At 33.3% G+C, this 16478-nt stretch overlaps 1 protein-coding gene across 1 annotated transcript; it reads right to left on the bottom strand.

Moving 5' to 3' along the window:
* Positions 1–440: 440 nt before the first annotated feature.
* LOC135135613 (sphingomyelin phosphodiesterase-like) lies at positions 441–2655 on the bottom strand. The gene is made up of 8 exons (XM_064064740.1): positions 2573–2655; positions 2245–2531; positions 1824–2195; positions 1609–1778; positions 1202–1558; positions 967–1156; positions 730–920; positions 441–674 (listed from the first exon to the last, which is right to left on the bottom strand). The coding sequence occupies exons 1-8, from the start codon at positions 2640–2642 to the stop codon at positions 524–526; spliced, it is 1788 nt and encodes a 595-aa protein (XP_063920810.1). The 5' UTR covers positions 2643–2655; the 3' UTR covers positions 441–523.
* Positions 2656–16478: the final 13823 nt, after the last annotated feature.

The following is a 16478-nucleotide window of genomic DNA, read 5'->3' as shown; positions in this document are numbered from 1 at the left end:
AGGTAGACGGCCGGCCAATTACTGACACTTTGCGAAGACTCGTGGTTGGAATTCCGTTGTGGACGGTGAGGGCGCCCGCATCATCATCGCAGCTCGTGTACAAGAAGTTAACAGCACGAGGCCGGATAGATGAGACCGGATAGATCAAGACGCGAGAAGTCGAGCGGGGCACTGGTGCGGCCTTGGCGACATGCCAAGGGCGGCTCGTCCTCGCACGAACTCGCGAAACGATCAGACTTAAAAATGCAAACAATTTTGATTTTCTTTACACAAATCTGGAAGTCAAGACGGATTCATAAACTACAAGTAGAGACGGACAACAGACGGAAACCACAGACCTGTGTTTTCGTATTCTAAAGGTCATGAAACCTTTCAAGGTACCATATCGTCGATAACCAACTTATTTGAGAGTCAAATTTTACTAGAAATAAAACGTTAACTAGTTTTAAGTATCCATTTCACCCACTTTCTGTGTATAAGCAAAAATATTTTATAAATTAGCTACTTAAGTCACTATTCGTATCTATGAATTAATTTTGTCGTACAGGTCCAAAAATCGTCTACAGTGACACTCTTGTCCATATATGGTGGTTGACATCTGGCACAAAAAATTTCTTTTGCAGCGGTCGTCACAGCCACTTCTAGTACCAACATCAGCATCCCTAAAGTAAAACCTACCCAACAATCAATTATATTTATTTAATTGTTAAAACAAATCATAAAAATCACCGAAAATAAGTATCCAGAAGAGAGTGATTTGTAGCCATTCGATGCAACACTTTGTCCACTTCTGAAGGCATTAAATTTTCAACACCGTAAGCCTCTTTGAAACTGTACAACTTGTACCATTCGGGCGAATATGTACGGTTAGAATTAGCCCGAGTTAGATTAAACGTATACTCTTCGTAGTCTAGTACAACCTGCAACAAGTTGATGATGGTACCGTCGTACTACAAAGGTACTTACGCAAGAACTTCCATCCACCGTATAGTATTTAAAACTCGGATTGGAATTAGTACCCCATGGTGTGACGGCAGCTCCATTAAACGCTACCCCAAATGCTTCAGTACTGCTTGTGTTAGTACTGCTATAGAAAACACGCAATTCGTCTACATGAGTGTGACCATTAAACTGTGCAACAATGGTACTTGCAAACCTACAAAACCACGTCACCAAAGAAACAACTAAAGAGTAGAATCACCGTTCTACTATTCTCGAGTACTGTCGACTCCACTCCTTCACTACGTCGTGTGTACCAGGAGGCACGTGCCCCATTATATGAACTCTTTCATTATTTCGTTCTGCTTCTACCAACGTATCCACCAACCACTGCAGCTGCTTACGTGCATCACCATCGTTATAGAACAACCAGAAGTTGCTTTTTATTGCGACATTGTTGTTCAAAGCGATGATCCTAAACCCAGGTTTAGGCGAAACTGTGTAGTACCCACCTGCAAGGACCGTTTCAGACACGTCTTGACCAACCATTTTCACCCAATGATCAGCCGCTACTCGGTACAACCATGACATGTTAAAACCACCCACAGAAGGAGCCCAACTACAACTTTCACACTGTACCAACAGCAGTCAAAAATTACCAACACCCACAAATCGAGCGGATGCGCCTCATGATTTCCAAGAACCGGAAAAATGGGAACATCAAAACTTTCCCTCAAATACGAATATAGTTTCGATGCAAGCTGCGAGTTTTTCTCAATACTAGTGTCAAAAATTCGGTGGGACATAATGTCACCGGTGTAGTAGACAAAATCGAAAGTCTAGAAAAGTACTTCAGTCCGAATCGTACTCCAAGAAGTACTCACCTTGTTTTTAGTTTGTTTAATCGTGTTTTCGATCAGGTGCCAAGGAGAGTCCCCGTTCCTATAGTCTCCCCAATACCCACACCTGTCCTTGGACGATGGTGGTACTGGTTGATCATTTTGACAACACAAGGGTTCGCTACACACACCGTTCCCTCCAGGCATATAGTTCGGGTCATAGTGAATATCGCTGAGTTGCAAAATCGTGAAATTTTCATTTCGTCCAAGTTTTGGTCTTTCGGTACCACCGGATGGTATCACCACAGACCAGTTGAAATGAATGCCGTATGAACACCCAAACGCGGTTAACAGTACTTGACAAATGCGTTCAGCAGTCAAGTCGTATTTGTTATCAACAGTGTAAAGAAAAACGTTCTAGTAAAAAACAGTATGAGCAAAAGGTGGTACTTGTGTTTGATCTTACAATGAAGTGTCTACCATATCCTCGACAAACTCTCCTGGTTCCAATAAACTCACAAAAGAAATCTAGTGTGTCCATAAAGTATCGTTGCGGGTATCCTTTTTTTCTTTTGTCTATGAACCTATTTGCAAAGATGGGACACGCGTTACAGACGATTTCATGTTCCATAAGGTACTCTACGTCGGGTAAACTTGCAGATTGAGCGTATAAGGCGGTTTTGAGAACGTCTTCGTATCCTTTAGTTTCCAATAAGTGTTCTCTGATGTATGTGCTAAAATCGGATAAATCGTCTACAGGACGATGAGTGAAGTGGTGCGGATGTACAACTTACGGAGAATATTTTGTGATGCTGAAAGTATTAAAGTAGAGACGACGAAAATATAAAAATGTAACTTGGACATCGTGTGGTTGTTAGTGTTCTGAAATTTTAAACTATTTTTAATGGAAATTTATTCTTTATGGTTGCACTGGCATTGAATGATAACGAAATATGCTAGTTTCGAGTAAATACTCATGTATTATTAATTAAATCGTTGTAAGTATAAAACTTGGAATTTTCGTTATCCAACAATATAGGAGAAGCAAACTGAATTTAAATCTGGTTTGTCTGATAGATAGTTCGGTCTTAGTTTATATATGTTACACACCAAACAGTGTTTCTAGAAATCCGAAATATAAAAAAGTGCTTGTGGTTTATACTCGGACGAATGGCCACTTTCAAGTTTTCTCGAAGTTTCTTGTGTGGTAGTTTGTGTCGATTGTTATAAGACAGATAATCTCCGAACCTAATGGACCAAGTGTTGTCAAATGTTGTATCCACGTTATTAGGACTACCATGTAGATAGTAGGAAATTTGTTTTTAATTTTATAAAACAAGGTACTCCTGCACTTGCACTAAATCCGTGACTCCGTGTTGGGTTTTCAGCCTAGACATCCAGATTCGTTGATAGATTTTAGAATTACTCATTCAGTGTTATTGAAAATAATGATTGTACTGATTAATCAAAAACGACTCACTCAATTTTCCTGAAAATTTTGGAATACAATACTGTTATTATTCTCAATTTTTTGATGTTTTTGTTTCGTGATTTTTCGTTTTTTCGATTGCTCCATTTTTCGATATTTTGATTTTTTTAGTTATTTTTCAGTTTTTCCATTTTAAAATTTTAATTTTAATTTTTGTTTAAATTTGGTTTTTATTTGATTTTTCGAATTTTCGAATTAGCAATTTTTTGTTTTTTCGTTGGTTCGATTATTCGGTTTTTTGATGTTTCAGTTTTTCGAATTGAATTCTAGTTTTCGCGATTTCTTAATTTATGGGTTTCTGAAGTTCCCAATTTCTCAAATTTTTGGTTCTGCATCTTTCAATTTTTCGATTTTTCTCTATATTTTCAATTTCTCGATTTCTTAATTTTTCGAATTCTCACTTTTTCATTTTTTACGATTGTTCGAATTTATGAATTTTCGATTCTTTGATTTTTCAATTTCTCGATTTTTTACATTTTCGATTTTGAAATTTTAAATTTTTCAGTTGTTCGATTTTCTAATTTTTCGATTTTTCCATTTTTCATTTTGATTATTCAATCCCGTCAATTATTATTTTTTTTATTATAGGTATGATTTTTCGGCTCTTCGATTTTTTGATTTTTGAATATTTCAAGTTCTCGATTTACGATTTTTCGTTTCTTATCGATTGTTCGTTTTCTCAATTTTTCGATTTCTCTATTTCCCCATTTTCTGATTCTGCATTTTTAGATTTCTTTATTTTAATTTCTCTATTTCTTAATTTTTCGAATTTTTGTTTTGATTTTTCGATTTTTCTTAATCACAATTTTTCGATTATTGAATGTTTGGATCTTTCGCTTCTTCGATTTTTTATTTCGTCAGTTTTTCGATTTTCGATATTTCAGTTTCACGATTTCCCAATTTCTCAATTTCTCCATTTTCTGATTCTCAGTTTTCCGATTGTTCTTCCTATTTATTTCCCATTTTTCGATTTTTCATTTTTTGATTTTTTATATTTCGATTTTTCAATTTTTAGTTCTCAATTTTCGATTTTTCGTTTTATATTGATCGTTCGATTTCTCAATTTATCGATTTGTCCATTTTGGTTTCAATTTTTTCGATTTTCACGTTCTCGATTTCTCAATGTCTCAATTTTTTCATTTTTTGATTCTTCATTTTCTGTTTTTCTAGTTCTTCATTTCGATTTCTCGATTTCTTAATTCTTCCGATTTTTATTTTAACTTTTCCAATTTTCAATTTTTCGTTTTTTATTTTTATCGATTGCCCGTTTTCTCAATTTTTAGATTTCTCAATTTATCGATTCTCAATTTCTCTATTTTTTGATTCTCATTTTTACGATTTCCAAGCCCTAGATTTCTGAATTTCTCAATTGTCAGTTTCATTCATTTATTCACTTTTTTCTATTTTTCGATTTCTCGGTTTCTTAATTTTTCGAATTTTTATTTTGATTTTTCAATTTTTCGAATTCTCAATTTTTCGTTTTTTGATTGTATGATTTTTCGACTTTTTTGTTTTGCATTTTTAGCTTCTTCGATTTTTAGTTTATTATCCATTGTTCTTTTTCTCAATTTTTCGATTTCTCAATTTATCGATTCTCAATTTCCCTATTTTTTTTAATCTCAAAAAATGATTTGCATTTCTCAATTTTTCGATTTCTCGATTATCAATTTCTCGATTTCTTAATTTTTCCAATTTTTATTTTGATTTTTCGAATTCTCTAACTCTCAATTTTTCGTTTTTTGATTATATGATTTTTCGATTTCATCGGTTTTCCGATTTTCGATTTTCGATATTTCGATTTTTCGTTTTTTATCGATTGTTCGTTTTTTCAAGTATTTCTCAATTTATCGATTCTCAATCTCTTTATTTTTTGATTTTCATTTTTTCAATTTCCGAATTCTCGGTTTTTCAATATCTAACTTTGTTCAATTTCGATTTTTCGATTTCTCAATTTTCAATTTCTCGATTTCGTAATTTTTCCAATTTTTATTTTGATTTTTCGATTTCTCCAATCTTCAATTTTTCGTTTTTTGATTGAACGATTTTTCGATTTTTGGAGTTTTGCATTTTCCGATTTTGGATTTTTCGTTTCATCAATTTTCCGATTTTCGATTTTCGATATGTCGATTTTTCGGTTTTTCGTTTTTTATCGATTGTTCGATTTCTCAATTTTTCAATTCTCTATTTCTCCATTTTTTGATTCTCATTTTCTCGATTGTCAGTTTCTCGTTTTCTAAATTTTTCGAATTTTTCCTTTTTTCTTATTCACAATTTTTCAATTTTTGAGTGTTTGCATTTTTCGATTTTTGATATTTCAGTTTTTTAATTTTTCGATTTTTCGATGTTTCAATTTTTCGATTTTTCGTTTTCATTTCTCGAGTCTCAATATCTCAATTTCTCGATTTTCCAATTTCTCAATTTCTCCATTTTCTGATTCTCAATTTTTCAATTGATCTTTCTATTTATTTCCAATTTCTAGATTTTTCTCAATTTTTCATTTTTTCGATTGTTCGATATTTCGATTTTCTAAATTTTCGGTTTTTCGATTTTTCATTTTGTTTTTCAATTCCCCCAATTCTCAATTTTTCTTTTTGTTGATTGTATGCTTTTTCGATTCTTCCATTTTCTGATTTCTGATCTTTAAATTATTCAATTTTTCAAGTTCTCAATTTTCGATTTTTCTTTTTTCATCGGTTGTTCATTGTCTCAATTTTTCGGTTTCTCAATTTATCAATTTTCTATTTGTCAATTTTTTTATTCATTTTTCTATTTTTCGAGTTCTCGGTTTTCAGTTTCATGATTTCTTAATTTTTCGATTGTAATTTGATTTTTTGGTTTTTGCAATTCTCAATTTTTCGATTTTTGAATTTTTGCAAATTTCGTTTCTTCGATTTTTAGCTTCATCAATTTTTCGATATTTCGGTTTTTGATTTTTCGTTTTTTCGGTTTTTCGATGTTTCAATTTTTCTAATTCTAGTTTTCTCGATTTCTTAGTTTATGGGTTTTTGCATTTTCCGATTTTTCGATTTTTCTACATACTCGTATTTTCAAATTCTCGATTTCTCAATTTCTTAATTTTTTGATTCTGCATTTTTCGATTTCTTAATTTTGAGAATTTTTATTTTGATTTTTCGATTTTTCCAATTCTCAATTTTTCGAGTTTTTAATATTTGAATTTTCGACTTCTTTGATTTTTTGTTTCATCAATTTCTCGATTTTCGACATTTCGATTTTTCTTAATTTTCAATTTTTCGATTGTTCTTTTTTACATCCCTAGCCTAAACTAAGGAAATAAAGTAATCGAGTCCATCGCGGCACTTCTCAACTTCTCAAATTTTTATTCCTGCATTTTTCACTTTTTCAAATTTTCTATTTATTTTCAATTTCTCAATGTCTCGAATTTTCGATTTCTCCAATTTTATTTTTGATATTTCAGTTATTCAATTATTCGAGTTCTCAATTTTCGATTTTTCGTTTTTTATCCATTGTCAGTTTCCTCCATTTTTCGATTTCTGAATTTAACGATTCTCAATTTCTCGACTTCTCTATTTCTTCATTTTTTGATTCTCATTTTATTGATTCCCGAGTTCCCGATTTCTCAATTTCCCAATTTCTTCATTTTTTGGTTCTGCATTTTTCGATTTTTGGATTTTTCGGTTTTTCGATTTTGCTCATTTCTCGATTCTCAGTATCTCCATTAATTTCTCAATTTCTTCCTTTTCTGATTCTTAATTTTCGGATTGTTCTTTTTTACTTCCGAGCGCAAACTAAGCAAGTACCTACAGTAATGGAGTCCATCGGGGCACATATCAATTTTATGTTTTCTCGACGTTTCATAACCCTATACTACGAAAAATGTCGTCTCCCGTTTGCCTCTTGTCTGTCGTCTGTCTGTATCGTCCGTCTGTCCGTCTATCTGTGTCGATTTTTAGTAGGCAGATAATCTACAAAACTACTGGACTGATTGTTGTGAAATTTTTTATGTTTATTAGGAATATCAATGTCGATGAGAAAACGCTGACCAAAATTTGTCAAATCATCCCCATAAACAAAGTGAGGACATCCCATTAAAAGTTTCAACAATAAATATTTTTTAAATTTTATAGAATACTTCTATACTTGTAATTTACAAATCCGCACTGAGTTTTAATCACAATTACTTTACAAAAATGTTTTTGAAATCGTTGCTGCGTGTTGTGTATAACCTGTATCTCGCCCACGTAGAAACCACGTGTTAGGCCCCAGCAAACATGATTTCCAATCAATCAATTAATTAGTTTTCTATTCCAATTTGATTTTCTTGCATGCAGCGGCTGATGCTTGAAATGGGATCGTGCTTATAGTTGAATTTTTCGAAGTATAAACATAAACAGTCGAAGTTAAGCATGTAATTACTAAGATCGCTTTTTTCCAATTGGTTATCTGATTTAAATATATTTTTGTTTTCTTTCTGGGAGGATTTTCGTCTCCGCCACTGGCTCCAGCCAGGTAGGCATGCATCTGCCTCACGTTTACATACGTCCAGCAGGTACCCTCATGATCGAACGTCCGTCCACTAATCAGAACTAGGTTTTATATGCCGTCTTCGACGCCTGCACTAGGTTACTATGCTCTTATGTCTGCGGGTCGGTCTCGTCACCATTAACCACTACAAGTTCGCTTTTTTCTCGGCGCATAAGCGCACAGCGCTCGCGCTGAAAAACTCGTTTTCATAATCACGTCCTGCATCCTGAAAATTGCAGCTCGGCTATTACCAATCCCACATGGCCCAAACATAAAAATCTCTATTAAGTCGATGCAAAAGACTTCACCTGCCTCGATCTCGATAAGTTTAATTGATCCGCGAGGCGCAACGCATCGTAATTAATCACCCGATGCATTATTAGCTGATTAGGACGTGTAGGTAAATTGCGCTCCATCCTGGGGCCGTTGCGTGCCGCAAGGGACGGATTTTTTCGTCGCGTGTCGGATTTTTCGTCTGCCGATGGGGCGTCACGATCTAACTTCCGGCAGAAACCGCCCATCGTCGAATCGCTCGAAAATCTCGAAGCGCCAAGACTGGAATCGGTTTTACCTTAAAGCCATCAAAGTTAAATTTCAGCTACTAGTTCGGTAGCCGTACGCAGATGTCATAAACACCGAAATAAAAACAAGTTCTTAATTAATTATGCGTTTTCGATTAATGTCAACGAATTCTTTACGACCACCACATGTAAATTCGTCAATGGTCGATTACCAAAAAACGACAAAATTTCGTAGGACCATCATGGGTCCAACGCCCCCAGCAGCCACCTTGCTTGGAATTTAAGTGTATTTACCGAAACAATTAATTTGAATCTGGCGGCCGAAACGTCAGCAAACATCGCCGGTATTAAACTCGGTTATTGACGTGTTAATTTTGGAAGTGTGTGGTCGGTCGACGTAAACTGTTTGCTTTTCCATTCGACGGGAGGAAGTCCCAATAAGACGAATCGAGTCGCCAATCCTCCGTGAAAACGGATTTCGCCCCCACAAAGCGTAATCCGCAAACCGCAGGGCCGGCCCCGGAACTCCGCAAAGTAGCCGACGCAATTAAAATAAGTCGAGCCGTGTTTGTGGACTGTTTGGCGGCTCGTTCGAGATGCTATCGGTGCAATCGCCCGAAATCGAGCGCCTTCGAGGACCTATTCACATTTTCGCCGGCCTTGAATTCATTTACTTTAAATTTATTTGGCGTTTCCGTGTATCTTGTATCGACCTATTTGCGAGGCCATCTGCGCCCCACTTAGCAAAGTATTGCGTTGCACCACCTGCTCTCAACCCGAGAGCACGCGTCGCGCAAAAACAAAAACCGTACAGGAATAGCAGCGGCCTGGAGATGGAGCGCTGAGGTAAGCGCAGAAAGGGATGCGGATTGTGGTATTTAGTTCATATGATGAGGTAAAAAGTTTCCAAAGAGGTGGGAGTAATGACGATTTAACTCTGCACTAGCTTTTTGTCTATACAGTCTACTTGTAGATTCAGTTTTTCTTCTAGGAACTAGAAGGAAAAATTGAGAATTAGAAAAATCGAAACATCAAAAAGAAAACTCGAAAAATCGAGAAATTGAAATATCGAAGAAGCAGACCGCAAATGGAGAAATTGAGAATTAAAATATGGAAACTGAAAAATTTGGAATCATAGAATCGGGAAATTGTAAATCGAGAAATCAAAAAAATGAGGAATCCAACAATTAAAAAAACGAAAAATCTATAACTTGAAAAATGGAAAAATCCAGAAAAATTACAAAAAATCGAATAATCGAGAAATCGAGAAATTGAAAAATCGAAAAATGCAAAATCAAAAAATTTGAAATTGCGAAATCAAGAGCTCAGACAATAAAGAAACTGAAAATAAAAAAATTGAGAAATTGAGAAACTGGGAAATCGAAAAATCGAGAAATCGGGAAACTGGGAATTGAGAAATTGAGAAATCAAAAATTCGCAAAATTGAAAAATCTTACAGTCAAAAACACGAAAAGAGAACTCGAAAAACCCCAAAATCGAAAAATTAAAATATCGAATACCTATAGAAAAAATGAAAAACTGAAAATTTGAAAATTCGAAAAATAAAAATAGAAATTCAAAAGATCAAAAAAAAAACGAAAAACTGAAGATCGAGAAGTTGAAAAATTGAGGATCAAAAAATGAAGAAATTGAAAAATTGCGAAATTGGAAAATGAAGAAATTGAGAAATCGAAACATTGAGGAATCGACCAATTAAAAAACGAAAAATCTAAAATTGAAAACTTGAAAAACCGAAACATCGAAAATCAAATAACCACAAAATAGAAAAATCCAGGAATCGAAAAATCAGACAGTCAATAAAAGAAAAATTGAGAACTGAAAAAATCGAAAAATCATAACGAAAATTCGAAAAATTGTAAAAATAAAAAATCGAAAAACTGAAAAATCGAAATTTCGAAAATTAGAACAATCCAAAAAATGAAAAACTTCGAAAAATCGATAAATCGAGAAATTGAGAAATCGCAAAATACAGAATCAAAAAATGGAAAAATTTGAAACTGCGAAATCGCGAATTCGGTAAATAAATAATTTGTTTATAAAAAATAGAGAAATTGAGAAATTGTGAAATCGAAAAATCGAGAAATCAGGAAACTGTGAATCGAGAAAATGAGAATTCGGAAGGTCGAAATATCGAAAATCGAAAAATCTTACAGTCCAAAAAGCGAAAAAGTGAGAAATCGAAAAATCAAACGAAAAATCAAGAATTGAGAACTCGAAAAACCGAAAAATCGGAAAATTAAAATATCGACAATCGAAAAATAGAGCATGGAAAAAATGAAAAACTGAAAATTCCAAGACTCGAAAAATAAAAATAGAAATTCAAAAGATCAAAAAATGAGGAAATTGAAAAATTGAGAAATAGAGAAATGGAAATCAAGAAACTGAGAATGAAGAAATTGACAAATCGAAGAAATGAGGAAGTGAACAATCCAAAAAATGAAAAACTGAGAATTTAAAAAATCGAAATTGAAAATGAAAATTCAGAAAATGGAAAACTGAAAAATCGAACTTTAGAACAATCCAAAAATAAAAAATCCAGAAATCTTAAAATCATGCAGTCAAAAAAACCAAGAATTGATAATAAAAAAAAAACGAAAAATCGAAACGAAAATTCGAAAAATCGAAATTTCGAAAAAATAAATAATCGATAAATTGAAAAATAGAAAGTTCGAAAAAAAAATTAAAAACTTCGAAGAATCGAAAAATGCAGAATCAAAAATGGAGAAATTTGAAATTGCAAAATCGAGAATTCGGAAAATAAAGAAATTGAAAATAAAAAAATAAAAAAATTGAGAAATTGAGAAATTGAGAAATCGAATAATCGAGAAATCGGGAAACTGAAAATCGAGAAATTGAGAAATCTAAAATTACAAATATCGAAAATCGAAAAATCTTGCACTCAAAAAAACGAAAAATTGAGAATTGCAAAAATCGGAAAATCCAAATGAAAACTCAAGAATTGAGAACTCGAAAAACCGAAAAATCGTAAAATTATAATATCGAAAATCTAAAAATAGAGCAATCGAAAAAATGAAAAACTGGAAATTCGAAAACTCGAAAAATAAAAGTGTAAATTCAAAAAATCGAAAAACGAGAAACTGCAAAGCGAAAAGTCGAAAAATTGAGAAACAAAAAATGAACAAATTGAGGAATTGAGAAACAGAGAAATGGAAATCGAGAAACCGAGAATGAAGAAATTGAGAAATCGAAAAATTGAGGAAGCGAACAATCCAAAAAATGAAAAATTGAGAATTTAAAAAATCGAAATTAAAAATGAAAATTCAAAAAATGGAAAACTGAAAAACCGAACATTAGAACAATCCAAAAAATGACAAATCCAGAAATCTGCAAATCATGCAGTCAAAAAACCAAGAATTGATAATACAAAAATGAAAAATCAAAAGGAAAATTCGAAAATTCGGGATTTTGAAAAAAAATTAAAAACTTCGAAGAATCGAAAAATGCAGGATCAAAAATGGAGAAATTTGAAATTGCGAAATCGAGAACTCGGAAAATAAAGAAATTGAAAATAAAAAAATTGAGAAATTGAGAAATTGGGTAATCGAAAAATCGGGAAATTAAGAAACAGAATCGAGAAATTGAGAAATCAAAAATTCAAAATATCGAATATCGAAAAATTTTACAGTCAAATAAACGAAAAATTGAGAATTACAAAAATCTGAAAATCTAAACGAAAAATCAAGAATTGAAAAACCGAAAAATCGGAAAATTAAAATATCGAAAATCGAAAAATAGAGCAATCAAAAAATGAAAGACTGAAAATTTGAAAAATAAAAATAGTAATTAAAAAAAAGGAAAAAACGGGAAACTAAAAAACGAGAAGTCGAAAAATTGAGAATCAAAAACTAGAGAAATTAAGAAACTGGGAATTAGAGAAATGGAAATAGAGAAACTGAGAATCAAGAAATTGAGAAATCGAAAAATTGAGAATTCGAAAAATCGAAAAATGAAAATAAAAATTCAAAAACTCTAAAATTTTAAAAATAGAACATTGGAACAATACAAAAAATGAAAAACTGGGAATTCCAAAAATCGAAACATTAAAATGAAAACTCGAAAAATCGAAATATCAAAAAACGCAAATTCCGAAAACTGAGAAATTGAAAAATTGACAAATCGGGAAATTGAGACTCAAAAAATGAAGAAACTCAGAAAATGGGAAAACAAGAAATCCAGAAATTGTAATTCGAGAAATATCTAAAAACTGAGGAATCCAACAATTAAAAAAACCAAAAATCTAAAATTGAAAAATCGAAATATCGAAAATCGAAAAACTGAAAAATGGAAAAATTAAAATGTCCAAAATCGAAAAATAGAGCAATCGAAGAAATGAAAAACTGAAAATTCGAAAACTCGAAAAATAACAATAGTAATTCAAAAAAATCTTTAAAACGGGAAATTGAAAATCAAAAAGTGGAGAAATTGAGAAATTGAAAAATATAGAAATGGACATCGGGAAACTGAGAATCAAGAAATTGAGAAATCGAAAAATTGAGGAATCGAACATTCGAACAATTCAAAAAATGAAAAATTGGGAATTCGAAAAATCGAAAAATGAAAATAAAAATTTGAAAATTCGAAAAACTGAAAAATCGAACATTCGAACAATCCAAAAAAATGAAAAACTGAGGACTCGGGAAATCAAGAAATCGAAATATCAAAAAAATGCAGCTTCCGAAAATTGAGAAATTGACAAATTGAGAAATCGAGAATCTGAGAATCGAGAAATTCAGAAATCGAAACATTGAGCAATGGAACAATCGAAAAAATAAAATAGAAAATGAGGATTTGAAAAATCGAAAAATCGAAAAATCGAAACATCGACAATCGATGAATCGATAAATCATACAATTAAAGAAACGGAAAATGGAGAATTTGAGAAATTGAAAAATCATAATGAACCGAAAAATTGTAAAGTAGAAATATCGAAAATCAAAAATTCGATAAAACGAAAAAAAATAGAACATTGGGAATTCCAAAAATCGGAAAATCAATATAACATTTCGAGAAATCTATAAATTGAGGAATCGAGAACTCGGGAAATGGAGAGACTGGAAGTTTGAAAAATTGAAAAATTAAAAAAATGAGAGTTCAAAAAAATCGAATAATGAAGAATCAAAAATGGAGAAATTGAGAAGTTGAGAAATCGAGAACTCGGGAGAATTCGAAAAATCGAAAAATTGAAATTCGAGAAATGGAGAAATGGAGAAATTGAGAACATAGAAAATTGAAAACTCAAAAAATTGAAAATTCCGGTAATCGTGAAATCGAAAAATCAAACAATTGATAAAACGAAAAATTGAGAATGAAAAAAATCGAAAAACTACAAAAAAACGATAAATCGAAAAATCTAAACGTGGAAAAACTAAACATCGAAAATTTAGAACTCGAAAAATTGAAATATCGAAATTCGAAAAATGGAACAAGCGAAAATACGAAAAATTGAAAATTTGGAAAATAAAAAAGCAAAAATCAAAAAGTCAACAACTGAGAAAACGAAAAATTGAGAATTCAAAAAATAGAGAATTAAGAACTCGAAAAATCGAAACATAGAAAATCCAAAAAACTAAAAATTTTAAATTAAAAAAATCAGAATAAAAATTCGAAAATTCGAAAAATGGAGAATCAACAAAGAGTTTTTCCATTACAAAATTTTCTGATGACATCATCAACATTTTTCATTTGGATAGACGCAGTGTAATACTAATAATAACCGTACTGTATTCCCAAATTTTCTTCATTTCAAAGAAAACGGAGTGAGTCGTTCTTCATTTTAATCAATGCAATAAACTGCCGCTTTTATTAGTTTTTCTGAATAACCTTGTATAAGTAATTCTAAAAACTATGAGTACCTACAATAAACCACAACTATAGAATCATAATAAGTATTTTGCACGTTTCAGAGGATTTATTAGGTAAAAGTTTGAAATGACGTCATCAATTTTATAGGAGGGCGAAGTGTGGCTAAAAACTCAACACGCAATCACGGATTCACCCAATTTACTATTGTGAATTTTAGAAATGGCGTCATCCCTTGGGTGGTAGGGATGATTCGCCAAATTTTGGATAGCATTTTGCCATCTACATGATCGTCTTAATGAAAATCGGCACAGACAGACAGACGGAAACAGGACACCACTTTTTTCCTACTGTAGGCGTCATGAAACGTCAAAAAACATGAAACTGACAAGTCGCTCGATTACTATACTTAACTTACGCTCAGGAAGTAACAAGAGCTGGGAACAAATCTACACAAAGCATAGAAAAGTAAGGTTTAAGAGATCGTTTTAGAAGAAGAAAAGAAATTCTACAATATTAAAAATTTGAAGAGGACATTATACAAGAATTTTGTCCGGGAACGAGAGATATTTGGCCTGCAGTGAACCCAGAAAAAATTGAAAAAGATTTCCCCTTCGGTGCTTCACGAGTTCTTCAAGTGTGCTTTCGCGTAATACCAAATATTTCGAACGCTGTTATTTGAAAAATCGTCTTTTTGCGTTCGGTTAATCTCCGTCCGAAAAGCACGCATAAACGGCCCCTGCCTCCGCTCGCTCTCGCGCATAAATCAGCGAAAGTCGCGGTTTCTCGCGAGCACGATGAATATTAACGATAAACGAGCGCCCGCGGTCGTAAAAATCGCCATCGGTATCGAGTTTCCATCGTGGAAATGGCTGGTAGCTCTCAGCGAGAGCCCGGCCGACGGGCTGGTCTACACACGGTGCAGTACCGTTCGCGCAGATTTATGTCGGTTATTAATAACGCGATCTGACCACGGCCCCTTTTATCAAATTTTACACGAAACAAATTTGTATTTTATTCATGACGCTTTCTGATAGTTTTTTGATAGCGACACTGCAGCTCCGGGAGGCCGTCTAACCGAACAAAACGCATAAACAACGCCCGCCGCCCGGAAATTTACGGCTGCTGACCCCTACACTCGAAAAACACAATCCAGCGCCGGAAGGAGTCCGGGGCCCGGAGCGGCGCCGTGGGAACAGTGTAAGGTGCGAAGTGGGAGAGAATGGTCTTCGGTGCCTACTATCTAGATCTCGACAGGCCTGGATGTGTCTATTTGTTGTACGAGGAGTGGTCGAGATTCACCTAGGACGCTCGTAAATTACGCTTGTTTCACACGCAACGCTAAAAATTAATTACGTAAAACGTAAATTATTTTTATAAGTAATGGGGGGACAGGTGTGGGCTTGGGTGACCGGTAGCGACGGCTTCATTAAGTGACACTCGGGTTGAACTAAATCATGGCGAAATTTCGAAATGACACCGAGTAGGGAAGGCCGAAAACACGACTTTCTTTTGGGGTGTGCTGACAGCTAAGATTTGCTTTATTGAAAATAAAGTTTTTTCCCTAAACTTGTTTGAAAATTAGGTAATAAAATAATGACTGCATTTCGTCCTCACTCCTAACTTTAGTAGATTCCCTCAAAGTGCGCAGATTGAGGTTCGGTTTTGGTTTTAGTTAAGTATAACTAAGTTTCGAAAATGTCAAAAATTGGCCGAAATTTGAACCATTAAAAATTTCAGTTTTCAAAAAGTTGTCTTAAAATTGCGAAAAAATTCAGGGACGTAGATCTCGGCATGCTGATTTCAAAAATATAGCGTGTTGGTGGTCACGGAGCAACATTTTCGAAAGAATCGGTACGAAATACGAATTTTTGAGAATTTCTAAAAACTTCGATATTTCAACGGTCGATTCTAGAAAAACGGTTGCAGTTATCAAAAAATCGATGCCGGAAGTGAGTTTTAGAGCTCGAAATCTACAAGAAAATGTATTTAGTTGAGTTTCGAAAATGTCAAAAATTTACCGAAATTTGAAGAAGGGGGGACCATTAGAAAATTTTCACTTTTAAAAAAGTTGTCTTAAAATTGAGAAAAAATTCAGGGACGTAGATCTCGACATGCTGATTTCAAAAATATAGCGTGTTGGTGGTCACGGAGCAACATTTTCGAAAGAATCGGTACGAAATACGAATTTTTGAGAATTTCTAAAAATTTCGATATTTCAACAGTCGATTCTGGAAAAACCGTTGCGGTTATCAAAGAATCGATGCCGGAAGTGAGTTCTAGAGCTCGAAATCTACAAGAAAATGTTTATAGTTGAGTTTCGAAAATGTCAAAAATTTACCGAAA

The sequence above is a fragment of the Zophobas morio genome, unplaced genomic scaffold (genome assembly GCF_036711695.1).
Source record: "Zophobas morio isolate AGI-343-1 ecotype UQ-CSIRO unplaced genomic scaffold, CSIRO_AGI_Zmor_V1 ptg000002l, whole genome shotgun sequence".
NCBI classification, from domain to species: Eukaryota; Metazoa; Arthropoda; class Insecta; order Coleoptera; family Tenebrionidae; genus Zophobas; species Zophobas morio.
The sequence above is the reverse complement of the archived record's forward strand: the minus strand, read 5'-3'. Positions and strand labels throughout refer to the sequence as shown.